This window comes from Danio rerio, chromosome 25 (assembly GCF_052040795.2).
Source record: "Danio rerio strain M-AB ecotype USA chromosome 25, GRCz13ab, whole genome shotgun sequence".
Classification (NCBI taxonomy): domain Eukaryota; kingdom Metazoa; phylum Chordata; class Actinopteri; order Cypriniformes; family Danionidae; genus Danio; species Danio rerio.
The window spans coordinates 30,369,916-30,387,500 of NC_141045.1; the positions used below are offsets into that span (position 1 = coordinate 30,369,916).

At 36.1% G+C, this 17,585-nt stretch overlaps 1 protein-coding gene and 1 long non-coding RNA gene across 20 annotated transcripts in view; one reads left to right on the forward strand and one right to left on the reverse strand.

The window, feature by feature from the left end:
* The window catches only part of LOC147830912 (uncharacterized), a 125,008-nt gene extending 107,704 nt beyond the window's left edge, over positions 1 to 17,304 (reverse strand). Inside the window, exons 1-2 of the long non-coding RNA XR_015526645.1 lie at positions 14,941 to 17,304; positions 14,095 to 14,245 (exon numbers count right to left, since the gene is read on the reverse strand). This is a non-coding gene — a long non-coding RNA (uncharacterized LOC147830912). The remainder of the gene's footprint in view (positions 1 to 14,094; positions 14,246 to 14,940) is intronic.
* cadps2 (Ca++-dependent secretion activator 2) overlaps positions 1 to 17,585 on the forward strand; it is a 350,912-nt gene that overhangs the window by 154,749 nt on the left and 178,578 nt on the right. For all 19 annotated transcript variants that reach the window (XR_015526569.1, XR_015526568.1, XR_015526570.1 and 16 more), the window contains exon 4: positions 16,926 to 17,006. Coding sequence is in view for 14 of the 19 variants with exons in the window: in XM_087312412.1 (XP_087168538.1) it covers positions 16,926 to 17,006 (81 nt within the window). In the remaining 5 variants the exon portion in view is untranslated. The remainder of the gene's footprint in view (positions 1 to 16,925; positions 17,007 to 17,585) is intronic.

A 17,585-nucleotide genomic window follows, 5' to 3' on the forward strand; every position in this document is an offset into this window, starting at 1 on the left:
TAATGTATACATGGAACTTCGCCTATGTTATGGCACCTTGCTGCAGTTTTAGTTTCTCTTAACTGGATAATAAAGTTGAGTCCGATTCTGAGGAATTGGTTTTGGGAAGGGGAAAAGGCACATCCCTACATAAAGTGCCATCTCACATACCAGACTGCTCCCTATTTTGCCCATTTTTGACCAATACCTGATTGTGTTCTGTTCATGAAAATTGCTGCCACTTTTGCACTTGTCATACATTATTTTAAAGTCGCTGATCAATGTATGTTGTGTATACATACATATTAAAATCAAGTTTTGTTATATCAAATGTTTCTGGACCTTCCACACTGATGAAAAATTCCGATTAGGACCTTTGAATTGAGACTTTGAGTAGCCCTGCTGGAAGGTATGGAACATCTGGTTGGGCAGACAGGCAGGCGGGTCATGCCTCAGGTGGAAACACTGAGATATCCAGCTGTGCTCTTCTGATCATAGAGGCCAGTAGCTGTAGCTCAGCCCTCCCTGTTCTCCTCTCAGCACCTGTCATCCTTTTCTTAATGAACACATTCAGCCTCGCCTTGTGCTCTCGCCACCCTGTCATCTCTCGTTAGCGCAGCGTCCAGGGCCGCGAGGACGAGCCGGCCAGGTGAATCACTTTGAAAGAGATAATGAATTATCAACGCTGATGGCATGGCGATACCCATATCTGGCAGTCAGGGTCAAGGTGGACCATTAAAAACAGAGGGGACACATCCCGGTGACCTCTCAATACAAACATTCTCTCTGGGTTGAGTCTGAAGTGGTTTAATTGCTTAATTTTAAAATTCTTCTTAACTTGTGATTTAAAAAAAAAATCTTTATGTTTGTTTAAATATTTTATTTATTTGAGCATTGACACATACAATTAATACTTTAATTGTATCTTTATTCTCAATAGAACTGTTATTATTAGTAGCACTATTTTATTTTTAAGTTGCAATAAAGCAATTGAGATTCGATGTATAGTAAATTTCATCCTATACAAATACACTGTAAGTGATTCATTCCGCTGTGGCGACCCCTGATGTGAATAAAGGGACTAAGCCAAAAAGAAAATAATTGAATACACTGCAACGTTTCGACACAACAGAAAACACTGTTAATTAATAGATTTTTTTTTTCTAGTGTGGTCGATATGTGGTTTGCGGTTTGGAAAAGTCAAGGTTTTAAAACCGCCAACAATTTGTGCTAAACCGTTCCTTAGTGTAAGATTTTGTATTTACATTGTTTTTTCAGCTTTTTACGAAAATACTATCACCAGCAGAAAAAATATCCAAGAATGCTATTTTAAATTAAGAAATCTTTTTTTTTTTTTTTTTTTTTTTTTACTAATCAGGAGAGCAGCATGACATGTTTACTGCTCTAAAATATTCTTGTTTCTCAAAATAAAATATATCTTGTTCAAAAGGGAATTTTTTTTTGTACTTTTAGGGTGTCCTCGGGGTCTTAAAATGTCTTAAATTTCAAAAACTTAATTTAAGGCCTTTTATTTAAGACAATTAACTGAATATGCTATTTTGGGTCTTAAATACTTTTAAACGGGTCATAATTTTCACCAATTGTCCATGTTAAGCTATGGCCAGTACAACCAACAAATTCATCTAAAAAATACAAGAAATTTAACATTTTTAACTATTTAGCAATATGGTTTAATTGTCTTCCTTACATCCTTAAAATAACATTTGCATGCATACATTTATGTTGTGCATAAATGTTGTTTATTACAGCTTTTAAAACTTTGAGGCATTCTGATTGTCTTTAATTTAGTACTGTTTATGCTACATTGCATTTGTGAAAAATATTCTGTTTTGGTTTGATTTTTAGAAGACTTTTCAGTTGGTGTCTCATTGTGTGCCGATAAAATAAATTACACCTAAAAATTACTGTTTTTTTATTTAGCATTTTAAGCACGATTATAGTTTTTGGTTGTAAGATTATAGTCTGAGGAATAATCACAGTTTCTCGATTATTATGCATTCATTGATTTTAAAACTACTAGTTTCATGACTAAAATCACATGAAAACTCCTTATATTTTGAAGTGTTTATTGCTGCTCAGTAACCAAGTAATACTGTACAACACAAAATAATAATAATGAACAAACAATAGTCCATCTCTTTTTGGACTTAAACATAAGTGAAAAATGTTTTGGACATTTAAACAAGTAATAATTTTAAACTGAAAATAAATTTAAAAAATGAATAAATAAATAAATAAATCAACAAACAAAGAAATAATTACTAAATAAATAAACAAATCAATAATAAACAAATAAATAAATAATAAAATAAATAAATAAAAAAGTAACAAACAAATAATAAATAAATAAACTAACAAAGAAACAAACAGTATTTGTTTAATGTAAATGTGTTATAGGTATTTTTTCATGTAAATGTAAGTATTTCTCTTTTAAAGAGAACAAATGTAGTCAAAGACTGCTGGAAATCTGTCTGAAAGGCACTTTAGATCAACCAGATCACAAAAATGTTTGGTATTATTATTTTTCTTTTTTTTTCTTTCTTTTTTTTGGATGTGAGTAGAAATGTGTATAAAAAAATGCGAGTGTGTTGCAGCATGCACACATTGTTCCCAATATGCGAGCACAAGCTGTGCACCTCCATGGAATTGAATTTGCATGTGCAAAAGTTGCCAAATGTGAACGGCCCTTAGTTAACAGCATCAGCCATACAGTTAAACCTTGTGTGTGTGTGTGTGTGTGTGTGTGTGTGTGTGTGTGTGTGTGTTAACCTCGATGTACAAGCTCAGAACCTTAAACTAGCTCACAGTTGGCATAACTTTGTTTAGTTGCTGCAGTTTTGTTCTGTGCCGCGTTGTTGAGAAGCCTTTACGATTAATTAACTTTGACGAATTAAATCGCGGTTGATAGTGAAATCGGTTAATCATTGCATCCCTATATTGGGCAAGTAAAACAAATTTCACTGAAATTTTATTGATAATAGTCTTCAAAAGGTCTTAAATTTAATGTGATGAAACCTGCAGAAACCCTGTTTTTACACAGACATTTAAAAAGAGTATATTTTAGTGCAGTAATCACAATACCGTCAATCTGTGATATTTTTATTCAAGGTTATTATACTGTCAGAATCTTATACCGGCCCACGCCTATAGTGGTTGTGCACGTGCGAGCGGTTGTTGCTAAAAATGATAGTTATTTACTTCAATTATTAAATTATCCATTACATTGTGCATTATTAACATTTACACCTACTCCAACTCTAAACCCAACTGCCACAGTAGTAATGTTGCTACAATGTCCATGACATATTGGACCTGATCCAGTATGTCATCATGCTATTCACCTTATTCTCAGCTGACGAGTGGGCGCTGCCATTTGAATCTTTTTGTCTCGCGACTTCCGGTCACATTCACTTCCATTCATTTTTTGTCGTTAACAACTGCTCGTTACGCTGCTTGATGTTGCAATTTAATATTTTCTTATTATATTATGCTACTTGGTCTGTGTAGTCATGCAAACATTTGTTTGTTGAGCAAGTAGTTTGGCCATTTTCTGCCGTTTATTATTCCTTGTAATTTCTCCCATAGGCGACTGAATCGGAAGTTCTAAGACAATCGCGAAAACAGGCGCACTTCCGCATTTTAGAATAAGGTCAATAGACTGCAGCAAGGGCATCTTGAGATTTGGACAGATTTGTTGTTTTTTTACAAGAGCGCCCTCTGGCCTTCAGAGGAGACTTACTACAAATTATACCATGCTTCCTTGAGAAGACATTGATCTAGATCACATTTGCAATTTCAATTCAATTAATCACCCGCCCTATCATCAGTATACTACTACAGTAGTATACTCAAGCACCCTGGAGTTTTGATTGGATTCATTTGGAAAAAAAATAATAATTCAAAGACCTTTGAATTTTGGTTGTCGTTTTTGCTAAATAATTATATTTAAGCAAGCAATGATGGCTGATCTAGTAGTAATGGTCCCATAATTAACATTAAATTGAGTGTTCTTTGTGAGTTATTTGGCCGACAAAATGATTACAGCTTTGTTGTGAATATTCAATAAAGTTTCTGACCTACAGAAAATCAGCACTCTTTTTTTCAGTTCCAAACAAGAATAAAGCGGAGTGACCGAAGGTGCTTGCCTTTTTAATTGGTTTGCTAATTCAGATGATGGGGTACAGAAAGCTCATGGCAGATTAGAGCGTGACAGCAGCATGCCTCTCTCCAGGCTGGTGACGTCTTTCATTAGGGTGCTCCTAAGGCTTGTTGTCATAGAAATTGTTGCCAAACTAACCAGAATAGAGCAGCTAAAGAAATGCGAACAAGTTGGTAACACGGCAACAGAAAAGAATCTGGTGTGCATATGTGAATTTGCTCTGGGGAGGTGTTTGAGTACGTTCCCCATCAACGAAAGCCACAATGAAGCAATTCTAATGCGTTATGAACACAAAGCCGCTGTGCTGTACTGCCGGTATATTTCAGTGGGATGTCCATTACGCTGTCTGTGTTTTGGCAGTTTTATTATTCTTTATTTAGCCACAGTTTGCATCATCGTGCTGGGAAATGGCTGACGTGGTCATTCTGGCTGTCCAAACCAGCGATTCATGACAGAATTATCTGTCCGGCTGGGGACATTTCAAACCTTCAAACTGCCAATCATAACAGATTTCAAAAGCTTGCTGTGTATAAGCTAGAAACACTTCAAGTTGTCAGCACTTGGACATGAGACTGCTTTTGTGCCTAAAAGGAGGTATATGTTAAGTTGGGTATTAAAAAATAGAATTAGTGTAAAAAAATATCAAATTTAAAATATAGAATCTAAAATTAATGCTGCAACATAGACTGTAAAAAATATGTATGTAGTATCTCTGATGTCACCCTTAGGTTTCTGAAGAGCGCAAATGAAGCTACAAGTAGGCTTGGCCAACCGTCGCCACTTTGTTTGCACATCATCACGCTGACTCCGGCTAACCAAAAAAAGGCAAAGAGGCGGAGCTACAGATTCCTACTAGCATTGTGCATAGACAGGATTTTTTGGGAGAAACGCTTAACACTTCATTACCTGCATTCCGTTTGTGTTCTGACCACATGTGCTTTGTTGTATACTATATCAATAAAGTGTTTAGTTTTTTTAATTATTGTTGTAATTTATTGAGCAACTATTGTTCTCATGACTTTTTTTCTACACGAGGAATAGGCTAATTACTTTCAATTACTTCAAATATATTGTCTGTGTTTGTAATTGCAAGGCTATTATAAAATCCAGGCATAACACTGTATGACAAAATTTCAGATGACTGTTGTTACAAACCCCTGATGTTAGTCTAGGGTTGTGGGGTTTGACATTTATTTAATTAAAATATATTTATATAAACAGTGAATGAGTGGAAAGACAACCAAAATAATGCCCAAATATGTGTGCTTTTATTTACAATCCCAAAGTGAACAACAACAACGAATTAATCAAAAATAAAGAAAAAGTAAGTAAGGCAAAAATATACTATTTACAATATGTACAACACTGAAACAAATAAAGACGGGAAAAAAACAAGAGAGCTGGCAGAAGGGACGCGGGCGGCGCTAAAGAAATGAAAAGAACAAAACCCAAACTAAATCTAACTTCCCAGAAGTATCTAGCTAACTAACTATGTGAAAAACAGTATAATTAACACACGAAGATCTTCCGAGTCCTAACTATCTACTCTATCTATCTATCCAAAATGTACAAGGAGTGGCGCTCGCCCCTAACCTAGTGTACTAGACAGCAGAGTAGTCCTATGTGTTGCGAAATGTATGTCACGTGACCTTCTTACCTGTCCGCTTCGTACAAACCTCGTAAACAACGATAAACTAAGAACAATGTACGAATAACGGACGGATAACGTGCACACAGAACGGGCAACAACAAAACACAGTTAGACAGAGTAATTTCTAAACGCACGCGGTAAATACAAACAAGCGACAAAACAGCGAAAGAGAAAAATGCAAGCAAGAAAGAGCGAGTGGTCTGGCGCACGCTTTTAACACGGGAGGTCTTTGCTCATTGGATATGACGTAAGAGTGACGTAACCGGGGAGGAATGACTGACAGCTGAATGGACCAATGAACGGAACCTGAGAATACATGAGAGCAGATACGGGAGAACAGAGCGAGAGAGAGAGAGAGAAAAAAACACGGAGAAACAGAGCACAAAAAACACAAATACATAACAACTGTTCTAGAGCCTACAGCTAAACAGTCTGTCAAATTCTGGAGTGCATTCAAGTTCTAAAGAAAATTATAAATGATAAATAATTTTAAATTAAACAAACACATTTATAGATATGGTTTATAATTTCACTCACCTGGGAAATTGAGACCACATGAATGGTTTGTGAACACAGTTAAGTGCACAGCGTGCCACATTATCTGATGATTGCAGGAAAAAATTCCAAAAGGCAATTGACTGTGTAAAGCTACATAAAACAAAAATTCAATGTACAAGCCAAGTTCAGCAGCTAATCAGCCGGAACAACAGCGAGACCTAGCTGTCATTCAATTGGCCACGCCCTAATGATAGTAAATAAATAAAACAGACGAGTTACAAAAAAAAAAAAAAAACATGGGGTCATGGATGATGGTGAGAGGGTTGGGAAGTCTCGGAACAAAGTGCAGAGTGGGGGGGTTGGGGTTCTGCGGGGGATCGTATGAAGAGGGGGATTGGTAAAATGAGGTGCCAGATGAAAAGCCTTTAGGTTACACTGGCCAATTTTTGTGTTGATATGATTAAATATCTAGGACAAGTTTGTAAAATATAAAGGCCTGGAAATTGAAAAAAAAAGCATTTTTTGGCATCTAGCATCCCTTAAATACATTCATTTTGTAAATAATAATGATGCATTTACAAAATATTATTGTTGTTGTTGTACATTAATTACTATTGACACTTCTTTTTTCACAATGTCCTTTTATAGTGTACACTACCTGACAAAAGTTTTGTCGCCTATCCAGGTTTTAGGAACAAGAAAAAATAACTTGACTTCTAGTTGATCATTTGGGATAAGAAATGGCCTATATAAGAGGCAAAGACCTCTAGATTATGCTTATTTTACCAAAATAAAATATGATCATGCCTTGATTTTTAATTATTTAATTAGAACAGTAAGGTCTGACTTTGCTGAGACAAAAGTCGTGTCACTTAACAGAAATAATGTATAGTATAGAATATAAAGTTATGGTGCAGTGAAAAAGAAATGTGCATGACACGACTGCATCCAAACATCTCTGCAGTGACTCAAATAACTTATTGAAAAAGTCATCTGGAATGGCAAAGAAAGTGTTCTTGCAGGACTCCCAGAGTTCATCAAGATTATTTGCATTCATCTTTAATGCCTCCTTCTTTATTTTACCCCAGACATGCTCAATAATGTTCAGATCTGGGACTGGGCTGGCCAAACTTTGACCTTCCTTGCTTTCAGGAACTTTGACGTGAAGGCTGATTTATGAGAAGGAACACTATCCTGCTGAATAATTTGCCCTCTCCTGTGGTTTGTAATGTAATGAGAAGCACAAATGTCTTGATACTGATCTCTTGCACGTCCCCATACTTGTAGACAAATTTGAAACCCAAAATCAGGATTTTTAATTCAAACTTGATTAATTTCTGTGAGAATCTTTGGTTCATGCGGGTTCCAATAGGTCTTCCGCAGTATTTGTAATGATTGCAATGCAGTTCAACAGATGATTCAATGGAATAATATACCTTCTGCCACTTTTACAAATAGTCAACTAGAAGTCAAGATATTAATTGTTGCTCTTACAACTGGGATTGTTGACAAGACTTTTGTCAGGTTGTGTATAGTAACTGTAAAATACTTAATACCTAATAACCACATGTACAGTATTGGGATTAGCATTAGGATGCGTGTTAAGGTTAACTAGGAAATTGTGCATAATTACAGACACATGGAACATGTGTAGTATGACACTGTGAAATAACATCTTTACACATGTAATTTCCGCCATACGCTTCAATAAATCATTTTAAATTTACTCCATATTTAATTTTACCATTAAGAAACGAAAGAAAAAGATTTCTGAACCCAACAGGTTGTCACAGACATCTTCTGCAAGTCTTATATTAGCTCAAATTGATATGCCCGCACATCAAGATCAAATCATTAAGAAAATAATTGCATCAGCTGACCTTGCGAACGATTGGGATATTAAATGCATCTTGTGATATTCTGTGGAAGTAACAGGTAGGTCACCTCAGTGCAATTCTCCGAGCGCAACAAGTGAAGCTGAAAGAGAATCCAATTGGCCCTGATCCTGACTGCAGCTCCAACCTTATCTTAATTAAGTCACATTTATTGCGGTGTGCATTCAGACATATACCTCACAGTCAAAATCGCATGCTGACAGCAAACACAAGAATCATTACTCACTAATTATGTATAAATAAGCTATGAGTGTTGCTGATTATCTGCTTTTGCACAGACCTTAATTACCTGTCAGAAACTGAAATAGAAGGGACCGTTAATTCTTAATTAGTGGCCAGTATCGTAAAGCTTGCTTAATTTCGCTTCCCTTAGAAGATTCTTTTAATTATCCCACGTGTATTGCTCACTAAATTATTTTCCAAATCTGACAGATATCAGGAGACCTCAGCGGTGAAGTCAATCCTCGTGAGGATGTTTACATGTGTATTTACAGTATTATAGCCATCAAAGTGCAAATGTTATTCACAGTTCGCAGCTTAGAAGAAAGCCACTAAAATGATCACGTGATCATGTCTTACCATGACCTCGACCTCCCACTGTCAGTGGAGTCATTAGGTGTATTATCATTATTATTAGTACTAGATGTTTAACGGCAGTCTTCATTCCTGCAATGCTCTCATTACATCCTGTTTGTTTCAGAGGTGCATTTCCTTTAACACAAACTGGCCTCTTTCCATCTGCCTAGACGTGGTAAACTACATCATTAAGGCCTCCCACATTTAACCAGGCTGATAAGAGGCCTTCATCTGGTCTGCTTTCTCCCACACGCTCCTTATGCGAGATTTTTTGGAGGCATTTGTGGATTTGCATATGTTAATAGAATGAGTCGATAATGAACGTTGATGTGATGGGAGCAGGAGATCGGCTCAGTAAAGCAAGGCAGACATTACCCAGCCTCATTATAGAGACCGTCATACTGCTTCATTTAAACAGACCCCTATTAAAATTAGGTTGGTACGTGCCGTTCTTAGATGTTCTTTGTGATTTTGATATAACGAATGAAATGAGAACAGTTCCTGGAGGTATCTGATTGTGGTAGTAATGCCGAGTTCAGACTGCATGATTTTCAAACTAGTCGTGTCACAGATGTTTTCACACACTGCATGACTATCTGGGCTAGCATTTCGTCGCTGCTTTGTTTACACTGCAAGATGGTTCGGCGACATGGACATTCACATTGCATGACTTTACTATAGGGAGAATCGCCGACAACTTCGTCCAAACTATGTCTCACAGCCAAAAACATGTAGTATATCTTTTGTTATTAACTACATAATGAGAAAGAAGCATTTAATGGGGTAGAACATGTACATGTTTGCTCACCTGGGTTTAAAGGGAATTAGCCATTTCTCCTCAACGTTGATAATAAACTAATTTCTTTCTGTATGAAATGTCAAACAGACACGGTTGCTCCTAAATCCTGTCAAACCTCCACTAGTTTTTCCTCCATTTCGTGGGTCCAAATAACCTGAAAAAGAGCGCTTTTAACTTCTCCCCCAGCCTCCCGCTGGCCTGCAGCAGGTATACACACACGCACACACAAGTGAAAGCCGCTCTCTCATTGGCTGTAGGCGATGGCTGATGTTATTTTCAGTCAAAACTCAATTCACACGGCATGATTTGAATCGCCGACAGCTTCAGATATTTAGCATACCAAATATCTTACAAGCATCGGCGACTCATCGGCGATTCTCTCAGATCGCGTCTTTGATCGTTCCTACTGTGTGATTGTCACTCACGTGCACGAGCAGCGATTTGCCTGTGATTTCAGGCATTTGTCGGCGATTTCTCAAAACCTGTCAGGGAGCCAAAATCGGGGCTAAAATCACGCAGTCTGAACTAGGCATAAGTGCCAGTTAAAACTGATGGTTGCTAAGATTTGCTGGCTGGTTGCTAGGGTGTTGCAGATTGTTTATAGTGAGATATGGGTCATCATTAGCTGGAAGTTGGAAATGTAATAGGTTGTAGATTATGTTACTCTGTTTTAAATGTTATAAGCAGTGTAACAATTTTAATCACTTTAATAATGTAGCTGATTTCAACTGTCCTTAAACATTTTTTTATTTTTTTTGGTCACACTTTTAAAAAAGTAATTATATTGTTTATCATGGTTTATTAGTTACTAATCAAATTTATTTGTTTCTAATAACTGTATTAGCTCTACAAACAAACATATAAAACATAGACGTATTTCTAACAAAGTGCCTTGTGCATAAGTCAGGACGAATGTGTCTTACGGGTGGTTTATCAAGCCCACTTACCTGCATAGAGCACACTCACGCATTCTACAGTTATGTGATGCATTGTGTATATGCTTTGATAAACATATATTTTATGTCTTTTACATCTTTATTGTAGTTTTGAACTGGGAGACATTATCAGGAAGGCTATTCCAGAGTCCTTTATTGGACTTTGCTATTCTGGGTACTACCAGAAGCCCTGAGTTTTGAGATCTTAAAGACCGGGTTGGATTGTAGCAAGACAGAAGGTTGCTTAGATAAACAGGAGCTAGTGTATTTTAAGCCTTAAAGGTAATTAAAACTAAAGTATTAACAAAACAATAGTCAATCATTGTTACTCATGAATTTTAGAGCAGTAAAAAACTAAAAATAAAAAACTAAGGAATTAAAATAAAACGGCACTACAGTTAGTCTTTATATTATTTGTTTGTGTTACATTTTCCTTGGTACACCTTAAGATTTGACCTTTGAGCTTGAAGACCTAGTTTACACAGTTAATAAATATATTTGTTTTGGAAGCTAAGGACAAGGTTGTAAAAAATGACGTCAAAATCTATTATTAGGCTATATCTGTTATTTTATTTATTACTTTAAAATGATAAGACTTTTATTAACTTTTGTTTGCATTCGCATTTTCATTATTAATTATGGGCTTATATGATGAGCAGGCTATAAAATAGATGTGTTGAGGCTTATTGAATCTTTTAACATTCATCAGTGCATGAATATTTGATCATTTTTACAAGTGTAAATATACGAAAACAGTAAAACAGGACTTCTTGGCTTAAACAGCCAAATATGAACAAAATAATATTACAAAATATGCTAAATATGTTGATCAGAGATAACTTTCTTAATTAAAAAAGTGTTTTCTTACACTTCATTAACAGTACTTGACCCTTGAAAAAATCTTTTAAAGGGTTTAATTTAACATGTGCAAACAACAGTAGCAAAACATCAGAATATTGTTGCCTAATTGAAACTGCAGCACTTCTTTGAAAGTAACAATACATTCATTTATATAAAATAAACACAATTAAAACACTTCTGCAAATATGCTTCGCTAAAAAACAAAAAGGAAGTAAAAATACATATCAAATGAAAGAAAATCATTGAAAAGCGTTCTGTTTTGCCATGTGGCATAATGACAGACACTTTAAATTTGGAGTTTTATTATGTCCAACATGTTTAATAAAATGTTAGGCTATTTAAAAAGATCATTGTATTACTTCTTACCAAATTATATAAAATATAAACAGATAAATTATATATAAAAATAGTCCGAACATTTTGCTTCAATGAATGAATACAGCGTAAGATTCCAGTAATAATTTGTCAGGCTACTGATTATTAATCACATTGTTTACATTTACTCAAACTTACTGGGATCAAAATGCAGATAGCAATAAGTAAGTAAAACTGCAGGGTTCCACTTAATTTATTCATGCTGTTATGTTAACATTCATTTAATTTAACTAATTTAAGTATATTGAACAATTAAGACAATTAAGTTTCCCCTAAACAATTTCTATTTTGTTTTCTGAATTGTGTTTCATATGATTTTTATATGATTAATTTTGAATGTAGAGAACTGCAACAAAGAATATGATTACCATGTAGCATGTCAGTTCTCTGTGGTGTCTCATGAGAATCATGTTTTTGCACACTAGGGATGGATGGGCAGTATGATCAAATTTCTATTTAATGGTATGAGTAATTTTATTTCCCAGTAATTCTATATTTTACTATATACACTACCAGTCAAAAGTTTGGGGTTGTTGTTTTTTTCATGTCTTTTTTAAACAAAATTATTCTGTTCATCAAAGCGCATTTATGAAATGTAAAAAAAAAAAAAAGTGTTAAATTGTGCAATATTTGTAAAAATTGTAAATAACTTCTTTTTTATTGTGTGTAGTTTCAAATGAAATTATTACTCTAATTATTGCTTTTATGACTATTACCATTAATAATAATAATTATAATAATAATCAATATTAGAGTGATTTCTGAAGGATCATGTGACTCTGAAGACTTGAGTAATAAAGCTTTAAAATCACTGGAATAAATTATTAAATTAAATTATAAACTATTTTTAAACAGTTATTTTCTAGAGCAATAACATTTGACAATTTTACAATGTGTACTGTATAAATGCAGAAATAGTGAGCAAGTTAATTTTAAAACATTTCAAAATCGTACTGACTCCAAACTTTTGATCGGTAATGTGGTTATTTAAATTAGAAGTTCAGACAAAATTAATCAATTTCATAATAAACAATGCTTTAGAAATCAAAAGGATTAACATTCTTATTTTATTTAAATCTTGTTTGATGTAGTAGTGATGCACAATATTGAAATTAAGCAGATATTTTCAAACTTTTGGCAGAGCTGATGCCAATATCTTTTCTGTTTGTGTTTTTTTTTTTTGTGTTAGTTATTTCGTTTGAGGATAATATTCCCCATAAGTCTTGGCTTCTAAGAAAATTTAAGTCAAACTTGTGACCCCAGTTGATGCTTTGTTGCTTAATAGAATTTTTTTTGTTTCATTTATTCGTATTAGTGTAACCCAGCACACCCTTAATACATTTCCCATGCCGGAGGCACTAGAACCTAGTATGAGATTTATATATATATATATATATATATATATATATATATATATATATATATATATATATATATATATATATATATATATATATATATATATAATATATATAATATATATATGTATATTATAGGTGTGAACCTGTACTGGTCTCACGGTTCGGTTCAGTTACAATTATCATGCCATCGGTTCAATTCGATATCTCGGTGCATCACGGTGCATTGATGATGCTTTCCATATATAGTGTTATATTTTAGGGGGGAGGCTATAACATGCTGTCTGTATAAACACACAGACACACAGCAACACACTGTCTCTCATTCAAACACATTCACAAACATAGACAGCATCAAACAAACAAACAAACGCACACACACACACACACACACACACACACACACACACACACACACACACACACACACACACACACACACACACACACACAAACAAACACACTTAAGCCCTTGCAACAGGGAGCGGAGCAGAAAAATAAAAAAAAAACGAAAAAAATAAGCACTTTTTCGCCGGTCCCTTACAGAGAGCTCCTGTCAGCGCGAGCTCTGCCGGCTAAAGTAAACGCAGACTGCGAGGGCTTAAACGGAGCAGTGCTCGTAATGTCAAGCGAAAAAAAGAAAGACAGCTGTGAAACATAACCAGCTTTGACTTTCTGTAGGAAACACACTTTAGATCTTTTTAGGGTAAGCGTTTTTTGAGTTATTGCCGTCTATAACTGAATGTGTGTCAGGAAAATCGAAAACAAAACCAACTGAAGCGCGCTCATTTCTGGCGCCCCACTGGATATACAGCGCCCTAAGCATTTGCCTATGGTGCCTATGCCACGGGCCGGCCCTGAGTTGGCTGAGTGTTGTAAATAACGGCGCTCAACTCCCTCGCGACAGAGCGCATAGGAGATAAATGACGTCACAACATAATAACCGGTTATGGTTATTACTGAATCGATACCGAATTGTGTATTCACCTGTACCGCATGTCTTTGGACTTGTGGGTAATCTGGAGCACCCAGAGGAAACCCACATGAACATGGGGAGAACATGCAAACTCCACACAGAAACGCCAACTGACCCAGCCGAGGCTCAAAGCAGTGACCTTCTTGCTGTGATGTGAACATACTAGAGGTGTGAACCTATACTGGTCTCACGGTTCGGTTACGATTATCATGCCTTTAATTCAGTTCAATTCGATATTTCGGTGCATCACGGTGCATTGACGATGCTTTCCATATACAGTGTTATATTTTAGAGGGGAGGCTATAACAAGCTATCTGTATAAACACACAGACACACAGCACCACACTGTCTCTCATTCAAACACAAACATAGACAGCACCTAAGAAACAAACGCACACACACACTTAAGCCCTCGCAACAGGGAGAGCTTGTGAAGAGCGGAGCAGAAAAACAAAAAAAAGAAGCACTTTTCCGACGGTCCCTTGCGGAGAGCTCCTCTCAGCGCGAGCTCTCCCGGCTAAACACATATTGCGAGGGCTTAAACGGAGCAGTGCTCGTAGTGTGGAGCGAAAAAAAGAAAGAAAGCTGTGAAACATAACCAGCTTTGTCTTTTTGTAGGAAACACACTTTAGATCTTTTTAGGGTAAGAGGTTTTTGAGTTATTGCCGTCTGTAACTGAATGTGTGTCACCTCCCTCGCGACAGAGCACATAGGAGATAAATGACGTCAGTACATAATAACCGGTTATTATTTTTTTTATCATAATAACCGATTATTACTGAATCAATACCAAATTGTCCGCAACTGCATCGCGGTGCACCAAAGAAACAATTAATTTTGACACCCCTAGAACATACTACCCATTGCGCCACCACGTCACCATGATTCTATTTATATTGAGTGTTTTCTCAGAACACTGTTTACTTTCAGTGTCCAGAAAAGCGCTATATAAATGTAAGGAATAATAATAAGGAATAATAAACTCATACACTCCCTGAGAATATCACCATAAATGTTACCGAAGCAACCTCAAGGTAGGAACAGCCACTAGCAGCAGGAACTGGAAGACAGTCAGGATAGAGGGAAAGATGAATGCAGCAATGTACAGGGACATCCTAAATGAAAACCTGCTTCAGAGTGCTCTTGACCTCAGACTGGGGCAATGGTTCATCTTCCAGCAGGACAATGACCCAAAGCACATCGCCAAAATATTCATGGAGTGGCTTCACAACAACTCAGTGAATGTCCTTGAGTGGCCCAGCCAGAGCGCAGACCTGAATGCTTATTGATCATCTCTGGAGGGATCTGATAATGGCTGTACACCATCGCTTCTTATCCAACCTGATAGAGCTTGAGAGGTACTACAAAGAGGAATGGGCAAAAATTCCCAAAGACAGGTGTGCCAAGCTTGTGGCATCATATTCAAAAAGACTTGAGGCTGTAAATGCTGCCAAAGGTGCATCAACAAAGTATTGAGCAAAGGCTGTGAATACTTATGTACATGTGATTTTTCAGGTTTTTTATTTTTTAATAAATTTGCAACAATTTCAAAAAAATATTTTTTCACATTGTCATTATGGGGTATTGTGTGTAGAATTTTGAGGAAATTAATGAGTTTAATCCATTTTGGAAAAAGGCTGTAACATAAAAACATGTGGACAAAGTTAAGCGCTATGAATACTTTCCAGATGCACTGTATTAACTTACCTTTGCGCTCAGCCAAAACACGTTACCTAAGAACAAGTGATGGATTCAAAAGACCAAAGATTTGTTAGATAAAGACTATATAAATTAAATATCACGTTCACCAACTATAGTGAGATATCCTTGACGAACTGCCCAACATGCGCTGCTCTCACCTGGAGTTTTGTGCTCAAAGCTCCTGCTGAGGGGAGCTCAGACGTGCACATACGCTGCAAGAGTGTGTGTGTGGTCACGTGATGTGCGTTTTCAGTGGTGTAGTGTGAATGGAGATCTTTTCAGAAATGCTTGATAAATCGCTAGTGTGAATGTGGATCGTTTTCACCCTAAAATGCCAGTTTAAAACTAAAGTGTACTAGTGTTAACGGTGCCTTATTTTCACTTTTATTTTTTGAAATAGAACGGTTTATTGGTTTATGGCTAACATTCTACATTAATCGGTTGTCCCAGGGTAACATGTAGAATTGCAGCACTAATTTTTAGGAATGGTTATTGAATACTCTGGATTTGGGATTTATTTACATCACTAAAGATAAGTTTCAGTAAGCGCCACTTAATAAAAAAAACAAAAACTTTCCGCGTGAACTAGTATATGGCACAGTAATAGCGCAGCATGAAATAGGAGAGAGGAGTCCGCCCTACTGCTGCCGCAGGGAGAGGAGCTTATCAAGTGGAAACAGTGCTAAAGAGGGGGTGGTGTATGTGTGTGTATCTATGTGTGTGTGTGTGTGTGTGTGTGTGTGATACACAGAGATTTCCCACTCATAGAGAGGAAACCCTGTCTTGACAACATGCCAGCGGTGCTGTGTGGGTGTGTTTGTGTGTCACTTTCTGTGTGTGTGTGTGTGTTTCACACTCCAAAAACGCTTCATTTGAGGGCATGCCAGAGCCGCTCAGCGAACAGATAAAGACATTAAACGTTTTTTTTTATGATCTCATATCTTCTCAGTATGGCCCGTCCAAGTGCCATTGCTGCTTCATGAAGCTCAAAAGAGATTACATGAATAGTCGGGGCAGATATTAAGCCTGTCTTTTCTGTCTTTTCACTATGGTCAGCTTTGATCTGCTCAGATCTACCTGCAGTCAATGGGTTTACTAACCATGTCGAATAGATAAGCTTTGTTTTGTGTTTCCTGTGCAGCTGGACAATGTGGACGAGCAGGCAGCGCAAATCCGCAGAGAGCTGGACGGGCGACTGCAGCTGGCTGAGAAAATAGCCAGAGTAAGAAATGTTCACCTGTTTCTGTCTTTACTATGAAAATGTAAACAGATTGTTGTCCAAATTGGGACTGCATGATACATTTAATTTTCTTGAAGAGATGCAGCTTTTTCTTACAGTATTTGTGTTTTGACAAATTCATATTTTTAAAAGGAAGCTTCACAATATTATAATTGTGCATATACATTCGATTAGTTTGTACTAAAGCCAAATCTGTAGTTTATCTAACAAAATGATTTTTGTTAATGGTCCAAAATCTAGTACAGCCAAATTATTAATGTTAAAGAAAAATATTAAATGCAAAAAAAAAAGGAAAAATCAAAAGAAGGCAAAAATTTGCAAAACTTAGTTGAAATTATGTAGGTTCTATGTATATATGTATATATGTATGTATGTATGTATGTGCGTGCGTGCGTGTGTGTGTGTATGTATATATATATATATATATATATATATATATATATATATATATATATATATATATATATATTAGGGCTGTAACGATACACGATATAAAATCGAAATCGCGACACTCAGATCTACGATCCTGTGTCGCGGTGTGATAAGGGAGAATCGCGACAC